General features: G+C 44.5%; 3 protein-coding genes and 1 long non-coding RNA gene across 7 annotated transcripts in view; 2 read left to right on the top strand and 2 right to left on the bottom strand.

Moving 5' to 3' along the window:
• LOC112074807 (zinc finger protein 585A) overlaps positions 1-10904 on the bottom strand; it is a 31226-nt gene extending 20322 nt beyond the window's left edge. For all 3 annotated transcript variants that reach the window (XM_070440681.1, XM_070440682.1, XM_070440683.1), the window contains exons 1-5: positions 10520-10904; positions 9515-10096; positions 9055-9118; positions 3756-3997; positions 2680-3073 (exon numbers count right to left, since the gene is read on the bottom strand). In XM_070440681.1, coding sequence (XP_070296782.1) covers positions 2680-3073; positions 3756-3997; positions 9055-9118; positions 9515-10096; positions 10520-10528 — 1291 coding nt within the window. In that variant the 5' untranslated portion in view covers positions 10529-10904. The remainder of the gene's footprint in view (positions 1-2679; positions 3074-3755; positions 3998-9054; positions 9119-9514; positions 10097-10519) is intronic.
• LOC112074803 (zinc finger protein 239) lies at positions 10903-17764 on the top strand. Of its 2 annotated transcripts, XM_024141904.2 has the most exons (8): positions 10903-11042; positions 11664-11851; positions 11929-11988; positions 12675-13093; positions 13338-13456; positions 14221-14414; positions 15022-15190; positions 15305-17764. In XM_024141904.2, exons 6-8 carry the CDS (start codon positions 14386-14388, stop codon positions 15584-15586), a joined length of 480 nt encoding a protein of 159 aa, XP_023997672.1. In that variant the 5' UTR covers positions 10903-11042; positions 11664-11851; positions 11929-11988; positions 12675-13093; positions 13338-13456; positions 14221-14385; the 3' UTR covers positions 15587-17764. The 2 variants fall into 2 exon arrangements, with proteins under 2 accessions (XP_023997672.1, XP_070296786.1); XM_070440685.1 differs by lacking the exons at positions 10903-11042; positions 11664-11851; positions 11929-11988 and adding an exon at positions 12426-12501.
• Positions 17765-17925: 161 nt separating this feature from the next.
• LOC112074804 (zinc finger protein 583) lies at positions 17926-19803 on the bottom strand. Its single transcript, XM_024141907.2, is given in 7 exon segments — positions 17926-18687; positions 18806-19089; positions 19091-19183; positions 19185-19324; positions 19327-19420; positions 19422-19480; positions 19743-19803. Coding segments are annotated over 6 exon segments (606 nt in total). The 3' UTR covers positions 17926-18687; positions 18806-18930.
• Positions 19804-20741: 938 nt separating this feature from the next.
• LOC139025543 (uncharacterized) lies at positions 20742-22443 on the top strand. The gene is made up of 2 exons (XR_011477135.1): positions 20742-21083; positions 22377-22443. It is a non-coding gene; the product is annotated as an uncharacterized lncRNA (long non-coding RNA).
• The last annotated feature ends 291 nt before the right edge of the window (positions 22444-22734 follow it).

The raw sequence follows: 22734 nt of genomic DNA, 5'->3' as shown, positions 1-22734 counted from the left end.
GAGGTTTCATCCACGTTGATAAGGAATATCTATCTCCTGACGGTCAGTACAGAGGCTTATCCAGTTGATGAGGATATATATCTCCTGATGGCACCACAGAGGTTTCATCCACGTTGATGAGGAATATCTATCTCCTGATGGTCACCACAGAGGTTTCATCCACGTTGATGAGGAATATCTATCTCCTGATGGTCAGTACAGAGGCTTCATCCACGTTGATGAGGAATATCTATCTCCTGATGGTCACCACAAGGTTTCATCCACGATGAGGAATATCTATCTCCTGATGGTCAGTACAGAGGCTTCATCCAGGTTGATGATCCTCTGGATGAACTGTAATAATGTGCAATCATTTTTTCAAAGGGTATCTGTGTTTAAAAACATATTAAATGTAATACTAAAGTAGAATGGGGTATGACCAAGGGTTTATATTCACTCACTGCAGCAGCTGTTGTTTACATAAATGCATAGGCCCCCGCCCCGGGTTTTACCAAAGGCTACTGTTGCCTTGCCGATAGTGTATAACCCGCCAGCTGTTGTTTACATAAATGCATAGGCCCCCGCCCCGGGTTTTACCAGAGGCTACTGTTGCCTTGCCGATAGTGTATAACCCGCCAGCTGTATGTTCTTAACGTCGTCGTTCAGCCACGACTCGGTGAAACATAAGATATTATAGTTTTTAATGTCCCGTTGGTAGGATATACGTGCTTTCAGTTTGTCCCATTTATTTTCCAGCGATTGAATGTTAGCTAACAGAACAGAAGGCAAGGGCAAATTAACCACTCATCGCCTGATCCTCGCAAGGCACCCTGATCTTTTGCCTCAAAATCTCTGTTTCCTTCTCCAGTAAATCACGGGGATCAGGGCCTGGTCTGGTGTCTGCAGTATGTCCATTGCGTCCGACTCATTGAAGAAGAACTCCTCGTTCAATTTGAGGTGAATAATCCCAGTTCTGATGTCCAGAAGCTCTTTTCAGTCACAAGAGACGGAAGCAGCAACATTATGTACAAAACAAGTTATGAACAACGCGAAAAAACAAACAAAATAGCATGATTGGTTGAGAGTCGATAATAAGGCAGCCCTACCCTCATTCTCCTGGTTCCAATAAATAAATACAAATAAGGAAGGGACTTGGGCTTGTATCTTCCTGGTATCCAATAAGGAGGGGACTTGGTCTTGTATCTTCCTGATAATCCAAAAGGAGGGGACTTGGGCTTGTATCTTCCTGGTATCCAATAAAGGAGGGGACTTGGGCTTGTATCTTCCTGGTATCCAATAAGGAGGGACTTGGTCTTGTATCTTCCTGGTATCCATAAGGAGGGGACTTGGCTTGTATCTTCTGGTATCAATAAGGAGGGGACTTGGGCTTGTATCTTCCTGGTATCCAATAAGGAGGGGACTTGGGCTTGTATCTTCCTGGTATCCAATAAGGAGGGACTTGGGCTTGTATCTTCCTGGTATCCAATAAGGAGGGGACTTGGGCTTGTATCTTCCTGGTATCCAATAAGGAGGGGACTTGGTTTTTTTCCTTGGTATCTTTCCTGTGATCCAATAAGGAGGGGACTTGGTCTTGTATCTTCCTGATATCCAATAAGGAGGGGACTTGGCTTGTATCTTCCTGGTATCCAATAAGGAGGGACTTGGTCTTGTATCTTCCTGGTATCCAATAAGGAGGGGACTTGGGCTTGTATCTTCCTGGTATCCAATAAGGAGGGACTTGTCTTGTATCTTCCTGGTATCCAATAAGGAGGGACGTGTCTTGTATCTTCCTGGTATCCAATAAGGAGGGGACTTGGTCGGCTTATTCCTGATTCCAATAAGGAGGGGACTTGGGCTTGTATCTTCCTGGTATCCAATAGGAGGGGACTTGGTCTGTATCTTCCTGGTATCCAATAAGGAGGGGACTTGGAGGACTTGGTCTTGTATCTCCTGGTATCCAATAAGGAGGAGACTTGGTCTTGTATCTTCCTGGTATCCAATAAGGAGGGGACTTGGTCTTGTATTTCCTGATATCCAATAAGGGGGGTCTTGCAGTGGGTGGAGCATCTCAAATAAACCAAGTTCTATTTTAGCGCTTGGCTACACAGACGCTAGTTCATGTACGCGAGTGGTTGGGTGAAATGATTGATTGACATGTACAGTAGTGGGCATTTATTTTGCACGCAACGTGGCCGGAGAGGTTTGTGTGTAACAACTGCTGTGGAGTTGTGGAGCAAGCTGTGGAACGTTCCTTTAATGATATAAACCCATTGATTCTTGTAGAATATAACTTATTAATTTAATGAGTTTAGTTCAACTGTCGTACCCCATCAGAACTCAAAATATAAAATTGTTTTGCTCCAATGTTTGTAAACAATGTACATTTTTAGCAAACACTGTTAGACTTAAAACATGGTTAATACTATACATTTTGATATCATAGATGGTCAGTCCTTGCATTCATAGCTCAGTCTATGCATTTGAGAGTGGTTACATTTCTCCAGGCCTGTTCCTCAGTTTTTTTACCAAAACAGAGGCGGGGTGWCCGCTTTGTTATTGTTTTAATTAAGGACTCTAGCTTTAATGATTTATATTTTATAGGAGAAGCCCTCCTTATTTCGTTTTATTAGTAGTTGGTGTGTAACCGGTCTGACACAATAAGGCATGATGACTATGACATGTGACAGAACATGTACTCACCAAAAGCAGGATCCTCCTCCTCCTTCACTATGACCTTCAGTCCTGGTACACCAGCTTCAGCTTGACCCAGGCTCTCTCCAGCATGTGACAGCTGGAGTCCACCACTAGGGGGCAGCGTGACGGTCTCTTCCGCATGCGCCTGCTTCCTGTGTCTCCTCAGACTGGAGGCAGTGAAGAAGTCCTTGTGACAGTAGGGGCAGCGGTAACCTTTTACCCCGGTGTGTGTCCTCTGGTGTGCCCTTAGGAACCCCGGCTGGGTGAAACTCTTCCTGCACTCGGAGCAGCTGTACGGTCTCTCCTCGGAGAAGCTCTGCTGGTGTCTCTTCAGGTCTCCCAGGGAGAGGAACCTTTTACCACAGTCGGGGCAGGGGTGTGGTCTCTCCTTGATGTGTACCTACACCCAGGACCACATTGGAAATAAGTGTATTTAAAAGGAATAGTTTATTAAAAAACGATTTGAGTTTTTGCTTTGGACGATAAGTGCTCAATCTTCAAAACTTGACATGCACAATTATTATTTTTTATTTTTTTTGGGGGGGGGGGGTTGTACTACCATTGGCTAATGCATGAAAATACCCAAAATATATTGTTTGACTAAAGTGATTCTTTAGATCCTGGAATCTGTATTCGGTGAAACTGCCATGTCCATTTGGGATACTACAATAATAAAAAAGTTACTGAAAACAATGAACACTTTACTTTTCCCTCGGACATCACTGCACGTGCGCTAGAAAACCATATGTTTGTGTGCTGCTGGACCCTCAACAACATTAGCGCCTGGGTGAACAATGGCACCGTTTCCCCCCTTTACGGATTTCAGCTTTAACGTTTCCCCCCTTTACGGATTTCAGCTTTAACGTTTTCCCCCTTTACGGATTTCAGCTTTAACGCTTTCATTGTCCTCTGGGATTTCTTTGTACTTTTAAAATAGTTTTAAACTGAAAAACAATTGAAATAAAGAAATCAAGGATTAGTCCCAAATGGCCCTGTATTCTATATATAGAGCACTACTTTTTGACAAGAGCCCAATGGTAATAGGATCCCATTTGGGACGCACTCAAATCAACTCAACCTACCCTCTGGTGTGACTCCATGTACCCCCGGGCTGAGAAGCGTTGACCACAGTCTGGACAGGAGAAGGGCTTCTCTCCCCTGTGGGTGGTCAGGTGGACACGCAGCTTGTAGAAGGTAGGGAACTGCTCTCCGCACTTCTGACAGGTGTTGGTGTGGAAAGTGTTGTTGTGGTTCTGCCGGTGTCGGACAGGTAGTCCTCCCGGTGGAGAGGAGACGGAGCTGGGAGGAGGAGCAGGACTGTCTCCTGTGGGAATGAGATAGGTTTATGCTGAAATAGTTTGTGTCGGGGGGCTAGGGTCAGTCTTATGTCTGGAGTATTTATCCTTTTTTATCCGGTGTCCTGTGTGAATTTAAGTATGCTCCCTCTAATTCTCTCTCTCTCCCTCTCCCTCCCCTCCCGGAGGACCTGAGCCCTGGGACCATGCCTCAGGACTACCTGACCTGATGACTCCTTGCTGTCCCCAGTCCACCTGGTCATGCTGCTGCTCCAGTTTCAACTGTTCTGCCTGCGACTATGGAACCCTGACCTGTTCACCAGACGTGTTACCTTGTCCCGGACCTGCTGTTTTCGACTTTCTCTCTCTACCGCACCTGCTGTCTCTGACTCTGAATGCTCAGCTATGAAAAGCCAACTGACATTTACTCCTGAGGTGCTGACCTGTTGCACCCTCGACAACCACTGTGATTATTATTATTATTTGACCCTGCTGGTCATCTATGAACATTTGAACATCTTGGCCATGTACTGTTATAATCTCCACCCGCCACCCCTCATAGCCTGGTTCCTCTCTAGGTTTCTTCCTAGGTTTTGGCCTTTCTATGGAGTTTTTCCTAGCCACCGTGCTTCTACATCTGCATTGCTTACTGTTTGGGGTTTTAGACTGGGTTTCTGTACAGCACTTTGTGACATTGGCTGATGTAAAAAGGGCTTTATAAATACATTTGATTGATTGATTGATTGATTGGTTAGACCAGAACCATGTGTTTACAGAACTGGAAGGAGGAGCAGGACCATCTCCTGTGGGAATGAGATAGGATTGGTTAGACCAGAACCATGTGTTTAGACAGCTGGGCAATTAAGGCTTCGGCATTATGATGCATTTACATGACACTTCAACATTCTATGGGGCCATGTTAGCACACCATTAGCATAACATAGGAAACATTTAAATAATTATATGTCACTGAATGTCTAGAATTAGAACAATATTACAATTTCAAAGTTGGTCCAACGCTCTAAATATGTCTCTGGGTTAGACCAGTGGCCACCAGACCTGGGTTCAAATACTATCTGAAATCTTTCAGATACTGTTAGCGTTTGCTCTAGCTTGCCAGGAGTACCAGATGGGCGGGGTTTGTGGTTTTTGAGGCTACTCTTATTYGTTCCATTGCGCAAGACAAGCCCAATTAATCCCAGATAAAGTATTTGGAATGACTTTAAATACACTCAACAAAAATATAAAACGCAACATGTAAGTTTTGGTCCCATGTTTCACGAGCTGAAATAAAAGATCCCAGAAATTTCCCATAAAAAGCTTATTTCTCTAACATTTTGTGCACAAATTTGTTTACATCCTATTAGTGAGCATTTCTCCTTTGCCAAGATAATCCATCCACCTGACAGGTGTGGCATATCAAGAAGCTGATTAAACAGCATGATCATTACACAGGTGCACCTTGTGCTGGGGACAGAAGGCCACTCAAATGTGCAGTTTTGTCACACAACACAATGCCACAGATGTCTCAAGTTTTGAAGGAGTGTGAAATTGGCATGCTGACTGCAGGAATGTCCACCAGATCTGTTGCCAGAGAATTTAATGTAAAATGTTTGAGAATTTGGCAGTACGTCCAACCGGCCTTACAACCGCAGACCACGTGTAACCACGCCAGGCCAGGACCTCCACATCCGGCTTCTTCCGCTCTTCACCAAGCCACCCGGACAGCTGATGAAACTGTGGTTTTGCACAACCAAAGAATTTCTGCATAAACGTCAGAAACCGTCTCAGGGCAGCTCATGCGTGCTCGTTGTCCTCACCAGGGTCTTGACCCAACTGCTGTTCAGCATCGAAACCGACTTCAGTGGGTAAATGCTCAACTTCGATGCCACAGAGTTCTCTGTCCAGTGTCTGTGTTCTTTTGCCCATCTTAATATTTTATTTTTATGGCCAGTCTGAGATAAGGTTTTTCTTTGCAACTCTGCCTAGAAGGCCAGCATCCCGGAGTCGCCTCTTCACTGTTGACGTTGAGACTGGTGTTTTGCGGGCTACTATTTAATGAAGCTGCAGTTGAGGACTTGTGAGGCGTCTGTTTCTCCAAACTAGACACTCTAATGTACTTGTCCTCTTGCTCAGTTGGCACCGGGCCTCCCACTCCTCTTTCTTATTCTGCGTTAGTTCTGGTTAGAGCCAGTTTGCGCTGTTCTGTTAAGGAGTAGTAGTACACAGCGTTGTACGAGATCTTCAGTTTCTTGGCAATTTCTCGCATGGATTAACCTTCATTTCTCAGAACAAAGAATAGACAGAATGAGTTTAAGAAGAAAGTTCTTTGTTTCTGGCCATTTGAGCCTGTAATCGAACCCACAAATGCTGATGCTCCAGATACTCAACTAGTCCAAAGAAGGCCAGTTTTATTTATTGCTTCTTTAAATCAGACAACAGTTTTCAGCTGTGCAACATAATTACAAAAGGGTTTTCTAATGATCAATTAGCCTTTTAAAATTATAAACTTTGATTAGCTAACACAATGTGCCATTGGAACACAGGAGTGATGGTTGCTGATAACGGGCCTCTGTACGTCTATGTAGAATTCCATAAAAAATCTGCCGTTTCCAGCAAAATAGTCCATACAACATTAACATGTCTACACTGTATTTCTGATCAATTTGATGTTATTTTAAATGGACAAAAAAAGGTGCTTTTCTTTCAAAAAACAAGGACATTTCTAATTGACCCCGAACTTTTGAACGGTCATGGGAACATTGAACATTATTCAGGATAAAAACACAATGAAGCTCTAAAAACACAAAGTCCGGAGGCATATTAACACTGACTATACAAAACATTAGGACAGCTTTTTTCCATCTAAGTAACATTGCAAAAATCTGAAACTTTCTGTCCAAAATTATGCAGAAAAATTAATCCATGCTTTTGTTACTTCTAGGTTAGACTACTGCAATGCCTACTTTCCGGACACCGGATGAAGCACTAAATAAACTTCAGTTAGTGCTAAATACGGCTGCTAGAATCCTGACTAGAACCAAGAAACGTATCATATTACTCCAGTGCTAGCCTCCCACACTGGCTTCCTGTTAAGGCAAGAGCTGATTTCAAGGTTTTACTGCTAACCTACAAAGTATTACATGGGCTTGCTCCTACCTATCTTTCCGATTGTGTCCTGCCGTACATACCTACACGTACGCTACAGTCCAAGACGCAGGGCCTCCTAATTGTCCCTCGAATTTTTAAGCAAACAGCTGGAGGCAGGGCTTTCTCCTATAGAGCAATTTTTATGGAATGGTCTGCCTACCCATGTGGAGAGACGCAGACTCGGCTCAACCTTTAAGTCTTTACTGAAGACTCATCTCTTCAGTAGGTCATATGATTGAGTGTAGTCTGGCCAGGAGTGTGAAGGTGAACGGAAAGGCTCTGGAGCAACGAACCGCCCTTGCTGCCTCTGCCTGGCCGGTTCCCCTCTCTCCACTGGGATTCTCTGCCTCTAACCCTATTACAGGGTGAGTCACTGGCTTACTGGTGCTCTTCCATGCCGTCCCTTAGGAGTGGTGCGTCACTTGAGTGGGTTGAGTCGCTGACGTGATCTTCTTGTCTGGGTTGGTGCCCCCCTTGGGTTGTGCCGTGGCGGAGATCTTTGTGGCTATACTCAGCCTTGTCTCAGGATGGTAAGTTGGTGGTTGAAGTTATCCCTCTAGTGGTGTGGGGGCTGTGCTTTGGCAAAGTGGTGGGGTATATTCCTGCCTGTTTGGCCCGTCGGGGTCTCATCGGATGGGGCCACAGTGTCTCCTGACCCCTTCTGTCTCAGCCTCCAGTATTTATGCTGCAGTAGTTTATGTGTCGGGGGCTAGGGTCAGTCTGTTATATCTGGAGTACTTCTGTCTTATCCGGTGTCCTGTGTGAATTTAAGTATGCTCTCTCTAATTCTCTCTTTCTCTCGAGGACCTGAAAACCTAGGACCAGCCTCAGGACTACCTGGCATGATGATCCTTGCTGTCCCAGTCCACCTGGCCGTGCTGCTGCTCCAGTTTCAACTGTTCTGCCTGCGGCTATGGAACCCTGACCTGTTCACCGGACGGTTTACTGTCCAGACCTGCTGTTTTCACTCTCTAGAGACAGCAGGAGCGGGGTAGAGTGATCGGCTATGAAAAGCCAACTGACATTTACTCCTGAGGTGCTGACTTGTTGCCACCTACTGTGATTATTATTATTTGACCATGATGGTCATTTATGAACATTTGAACATCTTGGCCATGTTCTGTTATAATCTCCACCCGCCACCCCTCATAGCCTGGTTCCTCTCTAGGTTTCTTCCTAGGTTTTGGCCTTTCTAGGGGGTTTTTCCTAGCCACTGTGCTTCTACACCTGCATTGCTTGCTGTTTGGGGTTTTAGGCTGTGTTTCTGTACAGCACTTTGAGATATCAGCTGTTGTAAGAAGGGCTATGTAAATAAATTTGATTTGATTAGAAACACCTTCCTAATATTGAGTTGCACCTCCCCTTTTGATCTCAGAACAGACTAAACTTGTCGGGGGGGCGTGGACTCCACAAGGTGTCGAAAGAGTTCCACAGGGATGCTGGCCCATGTTGACTCCAATGCTTCCCACGGTTGTGTCAAGTTGGCTGGATGTCCTTTGGGTGGTGGAACATTCTTGATACACACAGGAAACTGTTAAGTGTCAAAAACGCAGCAGCGTTGCAGTTCTAGTGGCAACACGTCATAGTGGCAACACGTCATAGTGGCAACACGTCATAGTGGCAACACGTCATAGTGGCAACACGTCTTAGTGGCAACACGTCTTAGTGGCAACACGTCTTAGTGGCAACACGTCTTAGTGGCAACACGTCTTAGTGGCAACACGTCATAGTAGCAACACGTCATAGTAGCAACACGTCATAGTAGCAACACGTCTTAGTAGCAACACGTCTTAGTAGCAACACGTCTTAGTAGCAACACGTCTTAGTAGCAACACGTCATAGTAGCAACACGTCATAGTAGCAACACGTCATAGTAGCAACACGTCTTAGTAGCAACATGTCTTAGTAGCACCATGTCTTCCTAAACCATCAGTACCTTGAGCCAGACGGACATCCTGTTGTTCCGGCAGCACATCCACTACAGCCTGAAGTTTAGAATTCTAAAATGAAGCAACAATGAAAAGTTAAAGAACGTTAAAACATACCTGTTGAAAAGTTATTGTACAGCTAGTTGTCTAGGGTCACGTCTCAAATAGCACCCTCTTCCCTATGTTGTGCACTACTTTTTAACCAGGCACCAGGACCAATCCCTATACCCTAAATAGTACACTACCTTTGACCAGGGCCCATAGGGCTGAGTAACTGATTATAGCCAGCTCCTGTCAAAAGTAGTGCACTATATAGGGATGGCCCCTGGTGCCTGGTCAAAAGTATTGCACTATATAGAGATGGCCCCTGGTGCCTGGTCAAAAGTAGTACACTATATAAGGAGTAGGGTGCAAATTGAGACACAGCCTTAGTCCTCCAATTGAGACACAGCCCTAGATCTCCCCCACCTTGTTAATAGTATGGTCCTGTTGGACAAGCAGCTCCTGTTGGTGAGGCAGCACATCTCCAGCAGCGCTTAGTCTAGTCGACCCCTCAGCGTGACCCCTTCCGTGTCTCAACAAGGCTCCTGATTGGTAGAAGCTCTTCCCACAGTCAGGTGCAAGGCAGCGGTAGGGCTTCTCCCCCGTGTGGCTCCTCTGGTGTATCCTGAAGGAGGACTGCTGAGAGAAGCTCTTCCCACACACGGTGCAGTGGAACGGCTTCTCTCCCGTGTGGGTCTTCATGTGTCGATCCCGGGCCTGTTTTGTAGTGAAGAGTCGTCCACACACAGAGCAGGGGAAATACTTCTTAGTGGATGATGTTGTGTTGTAGAGGTTGTTCTGTTGTACTACAGAGACGTCGGACTCACACCGCACTCCTCTCTCTTCCGCTGAAACCTTTGAGGCCAGTGTTTCACAGCGATGGAGATAATCGTGGTTTTCCAACACCATCTTCTGCTGGCTCAACAGTGAGCTCTGGTCACCATGGTTACAGTCAGCTCCAGCGTTGTGGCGAAGAGGAGACAGGCTGGCCGCTTGGTCGACAGACTCCTGCAGCAGAGAACAGCACAGGCTAGGCTACATCCGTACAGGTAAATACAACAGGCTAGGCTACATCCGTACAGGTAATCAATTTAAACAAATTCAGCACTTGGTTCTGTCTACTCCGCTGGACCCTGAGTTAGGAACATCGCTACACTGCTGTGCTGTATTGTCTCCTGCCGGAAGCTAAAGTAAACATCCTAAAAATCAAGAAGTTGTTGCTGCTTTCTTACACATTGCGAAACAACACAGTTAACGCCAGACACATGAAAGGGGGACTATATGATTAGCTAAAAGCTACAATGTTATTACACGAACAATTAACTGAAAGCAGATACTAGTAGGCATCGGCGACAAGCCAGCAAGCTACATGAAATCTTTACACTCATATCTAGAAAGAAAGCGGTTCCTCCTCCACAAGATTCCTCTCACCTCATCCATGCTGTGTTGTTAAGATGGTCCACCAGGCAGGAATATCACAGGATCACTGAGATGACACACGGATTATCAGCAGGTCGGGAAAGTTGTCATGTCACACAGGACAGGGCCATGGCTAACGGTAGCTAAACCTGTTAACCTGTTKGGCTTACGATGTTGCCCAGTACATAATAGTACGGTGTTGTCCAAAAGTTGCTGTTCAACGAAGTCCTGTGGCCGATGAACGTAAGACAAAAGCGAAGTTCATAGCTGAATAGTTGTATTAGCAAATGCAAAAATGGGAAGATAAGAAGCTACCATCGGCTAACTATAAACTTGCTAGCTTAACAGTAAAAAGACAGAAGTAAAAGATACTAGCGAAATCACAAGCGGTAGTTGATTACTCTCGTCTATCGTGTCTAGATGATCACGTCTGACGACACTGAGGCGGAAGCGGGAAGTAAAAACAACAACCAGTTTGTTTCATATTCTGACCTTTTTTAAAGAGCACTACTATATACAATGGACGTGGTGGTGAGTAGATAACAATAAACTCAAATATAACGTGTATAATGTTTCGAAGGTGGGCGTATGTTTTTTGTTTTCAGCGGCCAGTTCTGAACAACGCAGCAGTTTCCTAGCCTGGTGGAAGCAGTCTAATCGATACGTTCACTGTTCTATTTCACGTTACATAAGTGAAGTGAAATAGCATAGAATGGTCAATGCAGCGATCATGTTGATTCCACCAGGCTAGCAGTTTCCATCAATGAATATGTGTAGATGCATGTTCAGGCACGATGTAGAATAAACCAGAATCTGGGTTTACGAAGGAGTCAGTTGAATATTGCGATTCTCCTTTAAGCCCAGGAAACAGCCATTCAACTTGCCGTTCACAAATTTTCAAGCATTAATCATGTGAAAATATGTTCGGTACCGACCAAAGAATGGATTTAAGCTGAACAACTATCTTCATTACTACTGTTCCTGGCCGGCATGTGCTTCGAAAAAAACACACTAAATCAATTCAATAATTCAATAAATAAATAAATATATACTAAAGAAAGTTACAAAGTTACATGTAACCCTAAAAATGCCTTGTCTGGAAACATTCTMAGTAAGTGCACATGTGCCAAATCCACTTCAGTTTTCTTCTCCGGAGGACTTCAATATCTCCCGGAGCGCCGCCTGGCCGAAAGGTATCCATGGAGACCAAGTAACAGCAGACCCTGAGGGTGGTGAAGCAGGAGGACTGTGGGCCCCTAACACCTAACACGTACCTGAGTTTTGCCCAGGTGAAAACAGAAGAAGAGGAGGAAGAGATATGGGGTGTGGCTCACCCAAGTACAGGTGCTCTTGCCTTCTCTCTCTTTGGGATTTGTTTATTTACAACTTGCCGTGATTTCAATCTTGTGTGTTTCCTTCAGGGTTCTTCAACGTCAAGAAGGAGGAAGAGGAAGAAGCCATAGTATATCCTATACAGCCTAGTGAGTACAGCATCACAGAGGAGCCATAGTATATCCTATACAGCCTAGTGAGTCCAGCATCACAGAGGAGCCATAGTATATCCTATACAGCCTAGTGAGTACAGCATCACAGAGGACCATAGTATATCCTATACAGCCTAGTGAGTACAGCATCACAGAGGAGCCATAGTATATCCTATACAGCCTAGTGAGTACAGCATCACAGAGGTGCCATAGTATATCCTATACAGCCAGTGAGTACAGCATCACAGAGGAGCCATAGTATATCCTATACAGCCTAGTGAGTACAGCATCACAGAGGAGCCATAGTATATCCTATACAGCCTAGTGAGTACAGCATCACAGAGGAGCCATAGTATATCCTATACAGCCTAGTGAGTACAGCACACAGAGAGCCATAGTATATCCTATACAGCCTAGTGAGTACAGCATCACAGAGGAGCCATAGTATATCCTATACAGCCTAGTGAGTACAGCATCACAGAGGAGCCATAGTATATCCTATACAGCCTAGTGAGTACAGCATCAACAGAGGAGCCATAGTATATCCTATACAGCCTAGGAGTACAGCATCACAGAGGAGCCATAGTATATCCTTATACAGCCTAGTGAGTACAGCATCACAGAGGTGCTACCATGGAGTTACTAAGCCTCTTATCTGACCTGAGATGTGTCTGTTCCCTCAGATGACAACCCAAGCCCCACTTCTGACATTACCAGCCACAGTTCTGATGACTCCAGCCCTGACAATGGCCCTAGAGCCACCCCTGACAAGAACAACCCCGCCATAACAACGACCCCAGGTCTGGCCCTGCCAGTGGAGAGGCATCGGACAAGGACCCTGCTTCCGGAGAGGAAGATGAGGAGGGAGGGAGAGGAGCTCCAAGATCTCAGCACCCAGGACTAAGCCCAACAAGACCAAAGACGGTCATCAGAGGCCGTTCCCCTGCTCTAGGTGTGGGAAGCGTTTATCCACCACTGTTAGCTTAGACAAACACAGAGATCATCCACACCCGACTGAGACCGTACCCCTGCTCCGTACCGGCCTGCACCAAGAGGTTCTGCTCACCAGCCGAGCTGAAGAGACACACACTCACACACACAGGTTTCTTTTACTTTGTTTCCTTTCGAAAATATTCAGTCTAAATTTATTTTCAAAGTTCGATCAAGTGAAAAATCAAGAGTCAAGTTCCAAACCGATCTGGTCAATAAATATTTTTGCCGCAAGTTTTGTCCACTTTTTTGGTTGAATTGTTTTAAGGGCATTCTAGTGTACCTTTTAAAAAAAGCATTTAATCATCAGACACAAGTTCAATACATTGTGTGTTTTGTGTCCTCATCCAATACAGGAGAGAAACCATTCCCCTGTCCAGACTGTGACAAGAGCTTCACCATACTGGCTGCGTTAAAGACCCACCAGAGAACACACACAGGAGAGAGACCTTACGTCTGTGAGGTGTGTGGAAAGGTTGGTCTCTTTTACTGATTGTTTACTTTTACTTTTTGTCATTTGATTGTTTTACTGTAAAGAGTGTTGCGATTTAAAATAGATTTTGTAGTAATTTATCGTTTTTTATGGACTGTGATAGTCGGAATGTATAGAGGAGACAGATACAGAGAGAGAGAGAGGATTTGTACCCATGTCGCCAGGTGTATCCACTGAGTGTACACAACATTAGGAACACCTGCTCCATGACATAGACTGACCAGGTGAATCCAGATGAACGCTATGATCCCTTATTGATGTCACTTGTTAAATCCACTTCAATCAGTGTAGATGAAGGGGAGGAGACGGGTTAAAAGAAGTATTGTTAAGCCTTGAGACGTAAGACAAAATATTTAAGTGCCTTTGAACGGGAGTATTTTAGTAGGTGCCAGGTGCACCGGTTTGAGTGTGTCAAGATACCGCAACGCTGCTGGGTTTATTCACGCTCAACAATTTCCTGTCTGTGTATCAAGAATGGTCCACCACCCAAAGCACATCCAACCAACTTGACACAACATTGGAGTCAACATGGGCCAGCATCTTTGTGGGATTCTTTCAACACCTTGTAGAGGCCACGCCCCCCAACGAAGTGAGGCTGTTCTAAGGGCAAAAGGGGGGAGGGGGGGGTGCAACTCAATATTAGCAAGGTGTTCCTAATGTTTTGTCCACCCAGTGTAAATACTCCAGACGCCTGGCAAAAGTGTGCCGTGATTTTAAATGCATTTTACATTTGACTTGGTTTTAAGGGTTTCGCCCAAACGGGGAACCTGAGATCCCACGAGCGCAGGCACACCGGAGAGAGACCGTTCTCCTGCTCCTTCTGTGGGAAGACATTTGTGGAGTCTGGCCATCTGAAGAAGCACCAGCGTATCCATACAGGAGAGAAGCCGTACCACTGCAGCAGCTGCCCCATGAAGTTCCCTTCCTCCAGCGAGCTCAGGTAACTCAGGGTCTATATTCATAAATCGTCTGAGTAGGAGTGCGGATTTAGGATCCGTTTTGTCTTTTAGATTATAATAACTGGACTGAGGGACCTGATCCTAGATTATCACTCCTATTGGATCTGATCTGAACAACATCACATGTACAAGAGGACCTGATCCTAGATCAGCACTCCTATTGGATCTGATCTGAACAACATCAGCTGTACAAGGGGACCTGATCCTAGATCAGCACTCCTATTGGATCTGATCTGAACAACATCACATGGACAAGGGAACCTGATCCTAGATCAGCACTCCTACTTTGAGATGCTTTATGAGTATGGGCCCATGTGTTACTCACCTGATAACGTAATAACCACCGGACATTGTAATAAGTTATTACGTTTTTATCTGGAGAAAAAGTTATCAAGTAATCTGTTTGTTTTATTACGACATCCGTTATGTCGTAATTTATTTCATTAAACTGTATTTGCTGTTATGATTCAATGTTGTCATGTCTTTTTTTTTTTTAACTGTGACAAACCAATTTCCCAATGTGGGATATTCAAGTGAACTAGAACTACTAGTACTTAACCAGTGTTCTTGCATTACCTGTTGTTCCAGGGTCCATGAGAAGATCCACAGCCAGGACAAGCCTCACAGCTGCTCCTACTGCGACAAGGCATTCAAACAGCTGTCCAACCTCAAGCTCCACCAGAGAATACACTCTGAGGAGAAGCCTTACGCCTGCTCCTACTGCGACAAGACCTTCCGTGCTCAGGGGACCTTAAAGGTACAATATAACTATTTTTTTTTCTTCAGTTACACAACATAATACTTGCTGTGTACAGTATACTGAAATTCTTATTAATTAATACAATTWATATTTTGTATTTTTGCTTTGAAGGTGCACCTGAGGACTCACACAGGAGAGAGGCCTTACCCCTGCTTAGACTGTGACAAGCGTTTCATCACGTCCTCAGAGTTAAAGGTGCACCAGAGGATTCACACAGGAGAGAGGCCCTTCTACTGCTATGACTGTGGGAAGAGTTACTATCAGCTGAAGCAGCTGAAGGAACATATGAAGTTCAACCCGGACCACAGCACCACACGTAGCGGACTCAATAACATAGAGGACGAGGACAAGCTCTACTCTACGTCACACGATGATGATGTAACGATGTCTTGATTTATTTTTTTAGTTGGCTAYAAACAAACATTTTTTTWATTTATTTAACCTTTATTTAACTCGGCAAGTCAGTTAAGAACTAATTCTTATTTATAATGACGGCCTACCCCGGCCAAACCTGGACGACGCTGGGCCAATTGTGCACCGCATTATGGGACTCCCAATCACGGCCGGATGTGATACAGCCTGGATTCAAACCAGGGACTGTAGTGACGCCTCTTGCACTGAAATGCAGTGCCTTAAAGACCACTGTGCCACTCGGAAACCCCCTCCAAAAAATATATATATTTATCATCCTCAGTGATGCCATCGATGCCACATCATTGGAAAGAGTGACCAAATTGTTTAAAAAAAAAGATAGAACGTTACTTTGCTAGCACTCTACTCGTTCCGTGATGACGTCACAGTGGTGATGTCAACATGTCTATTAGAATGTTCTGTCATTGCACTGAACAGACACGAGGTCAATGCTCTGTTTAAGATGCCGATAGAATGATCCTTTTGATTAAATGTTTTGAGACATTTTTTTTTAGGTTGTTTAGAAACTGACATTACATGAAAGACACATTTTACTACGTTTCCATTAKGGTTTTTATGTGTGTAAAGTCATACTGTATYAACCAAAAAAAGAATGACAGCTGTTTAGTTTTTGATACAATTTTATAAATGCCGACAGATAATTTGTGCGTCGACATGATGGGATCTTTTTGTGTCGGTCAAATTATTTATGCGAGAAATGGCGCTGGAAACGCCTTTATGTGCAAATATTGATATAATACCCGTCATATCGAAGTAAATTTGGAGTCACTCACGCGATGACGTGGTCTGTGGTCCTCCCCCTACGACTCGTCGGTAAAGCAAGCAGTTTATTAGGCTACAGATGAAATCAGGGATGATGAACTTCACAGGGTGGTGAAAGTGCAAGGTGATCTTGATGCTCCTTTCCAATAACTGTCGAGGGTCTTATTCTGGTGACATGATCGTCGATGATTGATTTCCTTTTGACAAATCAAAATATTCTCGCTCTTTCCATAATCTCATCATTTATTGTAGACTAACCTACCCAGACTCTATCTGTGAGCTGCTGGCTAGAGCGCACGTGCCAAAACCAGACTAGGCACATTTGTTATTTAACGCAACAGTTTTTGTGACAAAACTATCCGTAGTGTTGAAAATGCAACGGAAACACATTGAAAAAATGTGGGAAAAGTACATTTTGCATTAACTACGTCATCAAGCACTGATTTTTATTCGCAACAATTCAGTTTGGTGGAAACACCACTGGTGGGAATATGCGCATATTTTATTTATGCTAATTCTAGAATATTAACATGGAAATCTGTCACCAATTGGATGGAATCCTAGTTTATGATGTGAATTGTTTCTCTTGGACAAATCTGTTGGCAATCATGTTTGTGTAAAGGTTACCATTAAACCATGTCAGTGGTTATAATTAATCAATACAACCAGTCAATAAAGATAACAGTCATGAAACGAAACAAAATCTGTAAGTCACTTTATCTGTTAAAGTAGTGTACCTAGTAACTACAGCCATGTTTTGGAGGAGGGGTTACACACCTCAAAATGGATGGAGGCTTGTGGGAGGAGCTATAGGAAGACTGGGTCATTGTCATGTCTGAAATGGAACGATATCAAACAATAACAAACATATGTAAACCACGTTTGGCTCCATTCCATTTCAATCCTTTCCAGCCATTACAACGAGCCCGTCCTCCTGTAGATCCTCCCACCAGCCTCCACTGCTCAATAGAGTGGTTTTGCTCACCCTCCAGTTCCAATGACAGATCTCCTTTTGAAAGGCTTCAAAGCGGATATGAAGACGTCAATATGTGGTGAACTGTTATGCTACTAGACCTCAGCATGTGCTTTGAACTCAGCTACAAAATAAAGACAGAAATCAGATGTTATGTCACCAGACGTTAGCATGTGCTTTGAACTCAGCTACAAAATAAAGACAGAAATCAGATGTTATGCTACCAGACGTTAGCATGTGCTTTGAACTCAGCTACAAAATAAAGACAGAAATCAGATGTTATGCTACCAGACGTTAGCATGTGCTTTTGAACTCAGCGACAAAATGAAGACAGAAATCAGATGTTATGCTACCAGATGTTAGCATGTGCTTTGAACTCAGCGACAAAATAAAGACAGAAATCAGATGTTATGCTACAGACGTTAGCATGTGCTTTGAACTCAGCTACAAAATAAAGACAGAAATCAGATGTTATGCTTACCAGACATTTAGCATGTGGTTTGAACTCAGCGACAAAATAAAGACAGAAATCGACCGTGAGTGAAGTCCTTATCTCTATTCCATTCATATCCTTCATTTCAGATCCAAACATTACTCAAAACACTTCATGTTATAGTGAGAACATTTGCTGTCTGGAAAACAAAAGATAGTCATCACCTGTTGCACAATCCATCCAAAGAACACTTTGAGAGAACAAAAATAGGCTTACAAACTACATTTGTGTATGAATATAGGAGCTACCCTCCTATAACCCCCCTGTTCCTGGAGCTACCCTCCTATAACCCAACCCTGTTCCTGGAGAGCTACCCTCCTATAACCCAACCCTGTTCCTGGGGAGCTACCCTCCTATAAACCCAACCTGTTCCTGGAGAGCTACCCTCCTATAACCCAACCCTGTTCCTGAGGAGCTACCCCTCCTTAACCCAACCCTGTTCCTGGAGAGCCACCCTCCTGTCCGTAGTTGTAACTAACCTGCTAGATTGAGGTTGGAGTGAAACCCTCCAGGATATCATACATTTTTCTATATGTACTTCTATGATTCCACCACCACTGCTGCTGTGTGTGGCCTGGTGTTTCTGTTGGCTCTTTTGCCAGGCAAAGCCTTTTCCACAGACAGGGCATGTGTATGGTTTCTCTCCAGTGTGGGTGCTCTGGTGGGCTTTGTGGCTGCGCAGGTCCGAAAACCTCTTCCCACAGTCGGCGCACTGGTGGGGCTTCTCTCCAGAGCGATTCTGCCGGTAACCTTTAAACCCCATGACGTGCCGAATGACTTCTTACAGTGAGTACACTGATATGGTTTGTCTCCTGTGTGAGCCTTCTGATGCACCTGAAACAGAAACATAGAATTACATATTATAACTTTATTTTACAGGATCTCTGTGTTTAGAAAGACCATCGTTCATCAAAATTGAAACAACAGGGCCACGTTCAGTAGCCGAAATCACCTTAAGATAGGCCGCACTGGAGAAGCTCTTCCCACACTCAGAGCAGTAGTAGTAGTCCACTCCGGCCAGAACTCTCAGAGCTCTCTTCCGCCCCATCGCTGACATCACCACCCCACTACCCTCCTTCATCCCCGTCCCCGTCCGGTCCCGTCCCCGACGACGTCAGCCCCCTCCACGGCGTGTAGCCGTTGGTGTGTCCGGAGCAGTCGGACCTTGGTGAAGCCCTTCCCACACACGGAGCAGTAGTGAGGCTTCTCTCCGCTGTGGGTTCTCTGGTGTTTTTTTGAGGTGCTGGAGTCTCAGGAAGCTCCGGTCACACTGAGAGCAGTGGTGCGTCCTCTCTGCTGTGTGAACCAAGCGGTGCTTGTTGAGGTAGCGGGCGGTGTCGAAAGGTCTTGCCGCAGTCGTGGCAGTAGTGAGACGGCTCACCGGTGGTGGTGGTGGTGGTGGTGGTGTGGATTATTCTGGGCTGGTGGATTCTGCGGTGCGCGTTCAGTATCCCAGGGCTGACAAAACTCATCCACAGTCGTGGCAGTACAGAGGGGAGTGGTGGCGTTCCTGGGTCTGTTTTTGTTGTTTCTTTGGTCGTGTGTGTTTTTGTTTTGGTTTTGTTTTGAGGTTCTTCTGATACGGAGGGACTCTTCCCACTGACAGGCCACTGGTTGCAGTTTCCGTCTGCGTCAAGGAAATAAAGAGTGCTGGTTAAATCTGAAGAAACAGTACCATGCTAAGGTTCATACTAGCAAACACTCAATGTTGGCTTGCGTCCCACAATTGGCACCTTATTCCCTTTATAGGCTACTACTTTTGACCAAGGCCTGTAGGGCTCTACAGGGAATAGGGTGCCATTTTGGGAGGTACCCATTATCTGTACATACCAGAAAAATAAAAACCCCTATAGCTTCTTCCTCTTCTTCTTCTTTGACTGCAAAACCACCCTCCCCTTCTTCTTCAACTACAAGAGCTTTGTCCTTCTCTTCCTCCTCTACTTTGACCATGAACGCATGATCTTCTTCTTTAACTTGTACAGAGATATCCTCTTCCTCCTCCTCTTCTTTAACATGTACAGAGATATCCTCTCCTCCTCCTCTTCTTTAACATGTAGAGAGATATCCTCTTCCTCCTCCTCTTCTTTAACTTGTAGAAAGCTATCCTCTTCTCCTCCTCTCTTGTTTTGATGATGATGTTCAGGTCTGGAGTTTGCCAGCAGTCTACAAGTTCCAGCTTCACTAGTCTATAACTGTATTCAGGGTCCTTCGTGTTGGTATATGTGGGTGGTAATAATCTATACGTGTAGAGAGTATCCATGGTGACTATGTGTTTTTGGTTCAACGTAGCACAATATACAGAGTTAGTTCACTGATCGCTCTTTTCTTTAGAGCCTATGTAGCCAGTGTGCTCGGGGAAGAGGGCGATATCTCTAGAACACAGTTTGGACAGCTTTGCTGACGTTAACCATTTGATTCTTTTCAGCTTCCGCCTTACGTCACTCACGCTGCAATCGTAGACATGTACTATGATAATTACTACATACGTGGTGTGATAGACGACTTTCCATGAAAAATAATAAACAGGAAACAGATTCTACGAAAGGACAAAACAATCGAACTTTGAACTGGAAGAGCATTAGCATTTTTTTTTTATTTTTTTAGCTCATGCGTTCGTCACCGCGCGGCTCGCGTGACCAGGGTGTGAGTTTTGCTGCGTTCATAACAACTGGAAACTCGGAAAGCTCCAACATCAGTGTGTTCAAAACAACGGGGAACTCGGAAAATAAATGAGGCCCTCGGGGAAAAATTATTTGAACAGTCATCCAACTCGAGAACTCGGGCCTCTTTCTAGAGCTCCGACTTTCCGACCTGAAGATCACTAACGACGATATATAATTTCGTATTTTTTCAGGTGTTTTTGAACGCATCATTTCCCTAGCGAGTCTGTGGGTGTATTCATTACGCGGATTCCGCTTAAAAAGGTCTCGTCCTGTTGCAAAACGTTTAGCAACGGAAACCTTTCACTCCAAACGGAAAAACATTTTGCAACGAAAATAAATAATATAGGTCCCTCCCCGTTGGTTCTGTTTGCTTCCGTGTAATGAATATACCCCTGGCAAGAAAGAAGTGAAATGAGAAGCTAGCTAGCTGTTTAGCTACCCGTCTGACTGCTCGGAAAATGTCAACGTGTCTTATTAAGCTAGCATAATCAAAACTAAACTTTGGAAAAGCATCTATTCGGCAGTGATGTGATTTTCAGCTTGGTTGCAACGGCCGTTATTCCTGAGGTAGGAAACTAAAGATGACAAATGCTGTTTTATACCTAACGGTAGCTAACGTTAGCGAAATTGGGGGTTTGCCCCTGACTAGCTAACTAGTTAGCAGCCTTAGATACAGTGATTTGGTCAAGAATTAGGTAACTAAAATAATAATTGTTTTATTGAATGGCTAGCCATATATGAGAACCTGTAAGAACCCGTCTTTCCTAGGAACATGTTTCCCGTCAGTATAAGTTATCTGCGGAGTTGACAATTACGCATTTTTTACAGTGTTCGTTAATACTATGTGCATTTGTGTTGCTTCCTGTTTACTAACTGTCATTTAGCTAGCCAAACTGCATTTCTGTCAAAACGTCAGTTACTACTCAATTAGGAAGCTATGAAAGTGGCTTCCTGTCGTAGTATAATAACTTTATTAGCTATAAAAAATACATCGCCAGAACTCAAAGCCAGTTATTCTGTAATATTTGGAAATATTTCGTTCCAAATGGCAACCTATTCCTAGTATAGTAAGTGTACACATTTTGACTAGGCCATAGGGCTATGGAGGAGTGCTATGCTATATGGGCCCTGGGCTCTGGTCAAAAGTAGTCCGTTATGATATTTCTTGTTTTTTTCCCTGCTTTTGGATTGTGTGTATTGCTCGTTATTACTGCACTGTTGGCGCTAGAAAGGTATGCATTTTGCTGCACCTGCGGTAACATTGAAAATCTGTGTCAAGGACCAATAAACTTTGGATTTGGAGGTAATAAGGTGCCAATTGAGGTCTCGCACGGTTCATAGTTTTGTCTCTCCCTCTTTCTGTTTGTCTCTCTCTGCCTTTCTCTTTCTGTCTCTCTGCCTTTCTCCTTCTGTCTCTGCCTTCTCTTCTGTCTCTCTGCCTTTCTCCTTCTGTCTCTCTGCTTTCTCTTTCTGTCTCTCTCTCCCTTTTCTCTTTCTGTCTCTGTCTCTCTGTTTGTGTTTTTCTGTCTGGCTCTTGCGCTCGTCTTTTCTTTTTCTTCTTCTCTCGCTCTCTCATTCAATTCAAGGGCTTTATTGCTGGGAAACATATGTAGCATTGCCAAAGCAAATGAAGTAGATAATAAACAAAACAGTAAACATTACACTCACAGTTCCAAATATAATAAAGACATTTCAAATGTCATATTATGTAGATATACAGTGTTGTAACGATGTGCAAATAGTGAACGTTTTTTTTTATAACCTATATTCTCTTTCTCGTCTTTGTCTCGCGCTCTTTCTCTCTCTCTCTCTCCTCTCTGTCCCCCTCTCACTTATTCTTTGGTTCTCTCTCTCCTCCAGACCCCAGATGATCCAGCAGATGGGGGGGAAGCTGCTGCTGCCCCCGTCCCCAACCCTCTCTCCGATCTCTCCTCCCCCTAACCCTCCTGTGACCTCTGACCCTCTCCGTACCCCCGGCCCTCTGCCGGCCCATTCATCAGCGAGGACCAAGTTTGGGTGCCACTGTTGCTACGACGTCCTGGTCAACCCGACAACGTTGAACTGTGGTCACAGCTTCTGCCGCCACTGCCTGGCTCTCTGGTGGAGTCTAGTAGGAAGACTGAGTGTCTGAGTGCAGGGAGAAGTGGGAGGGCTTTCCCCAAAGTCAACATCCTGCTGAGGTAAGGTACTAGAGTACATGAACTTGACGTACTGGTAC

Source organism: Salvelinus sp. IW2-2015, unplaced genomic scaffold (genome assembly GCF_002910315.2).
Source record: "Salvelinus sp. IW2-2015 unplaced genomic scaffold, ASM291031v2 Un_scaffold2824, whole genome shotgun sequence".
NCBI classification, from domain to species: domain Eukaryota; kingdom Metazoa; phylum Chordata; class Actinopteri; order Salmoniformes; family Salmonidae; genus Salvelinus; species Salvelinus sp. IW2-2015.
Note: the sequence above shows the minus strand (reverse complement) of the source record. Positions and strands in the feature narration are given on the sequence as shown.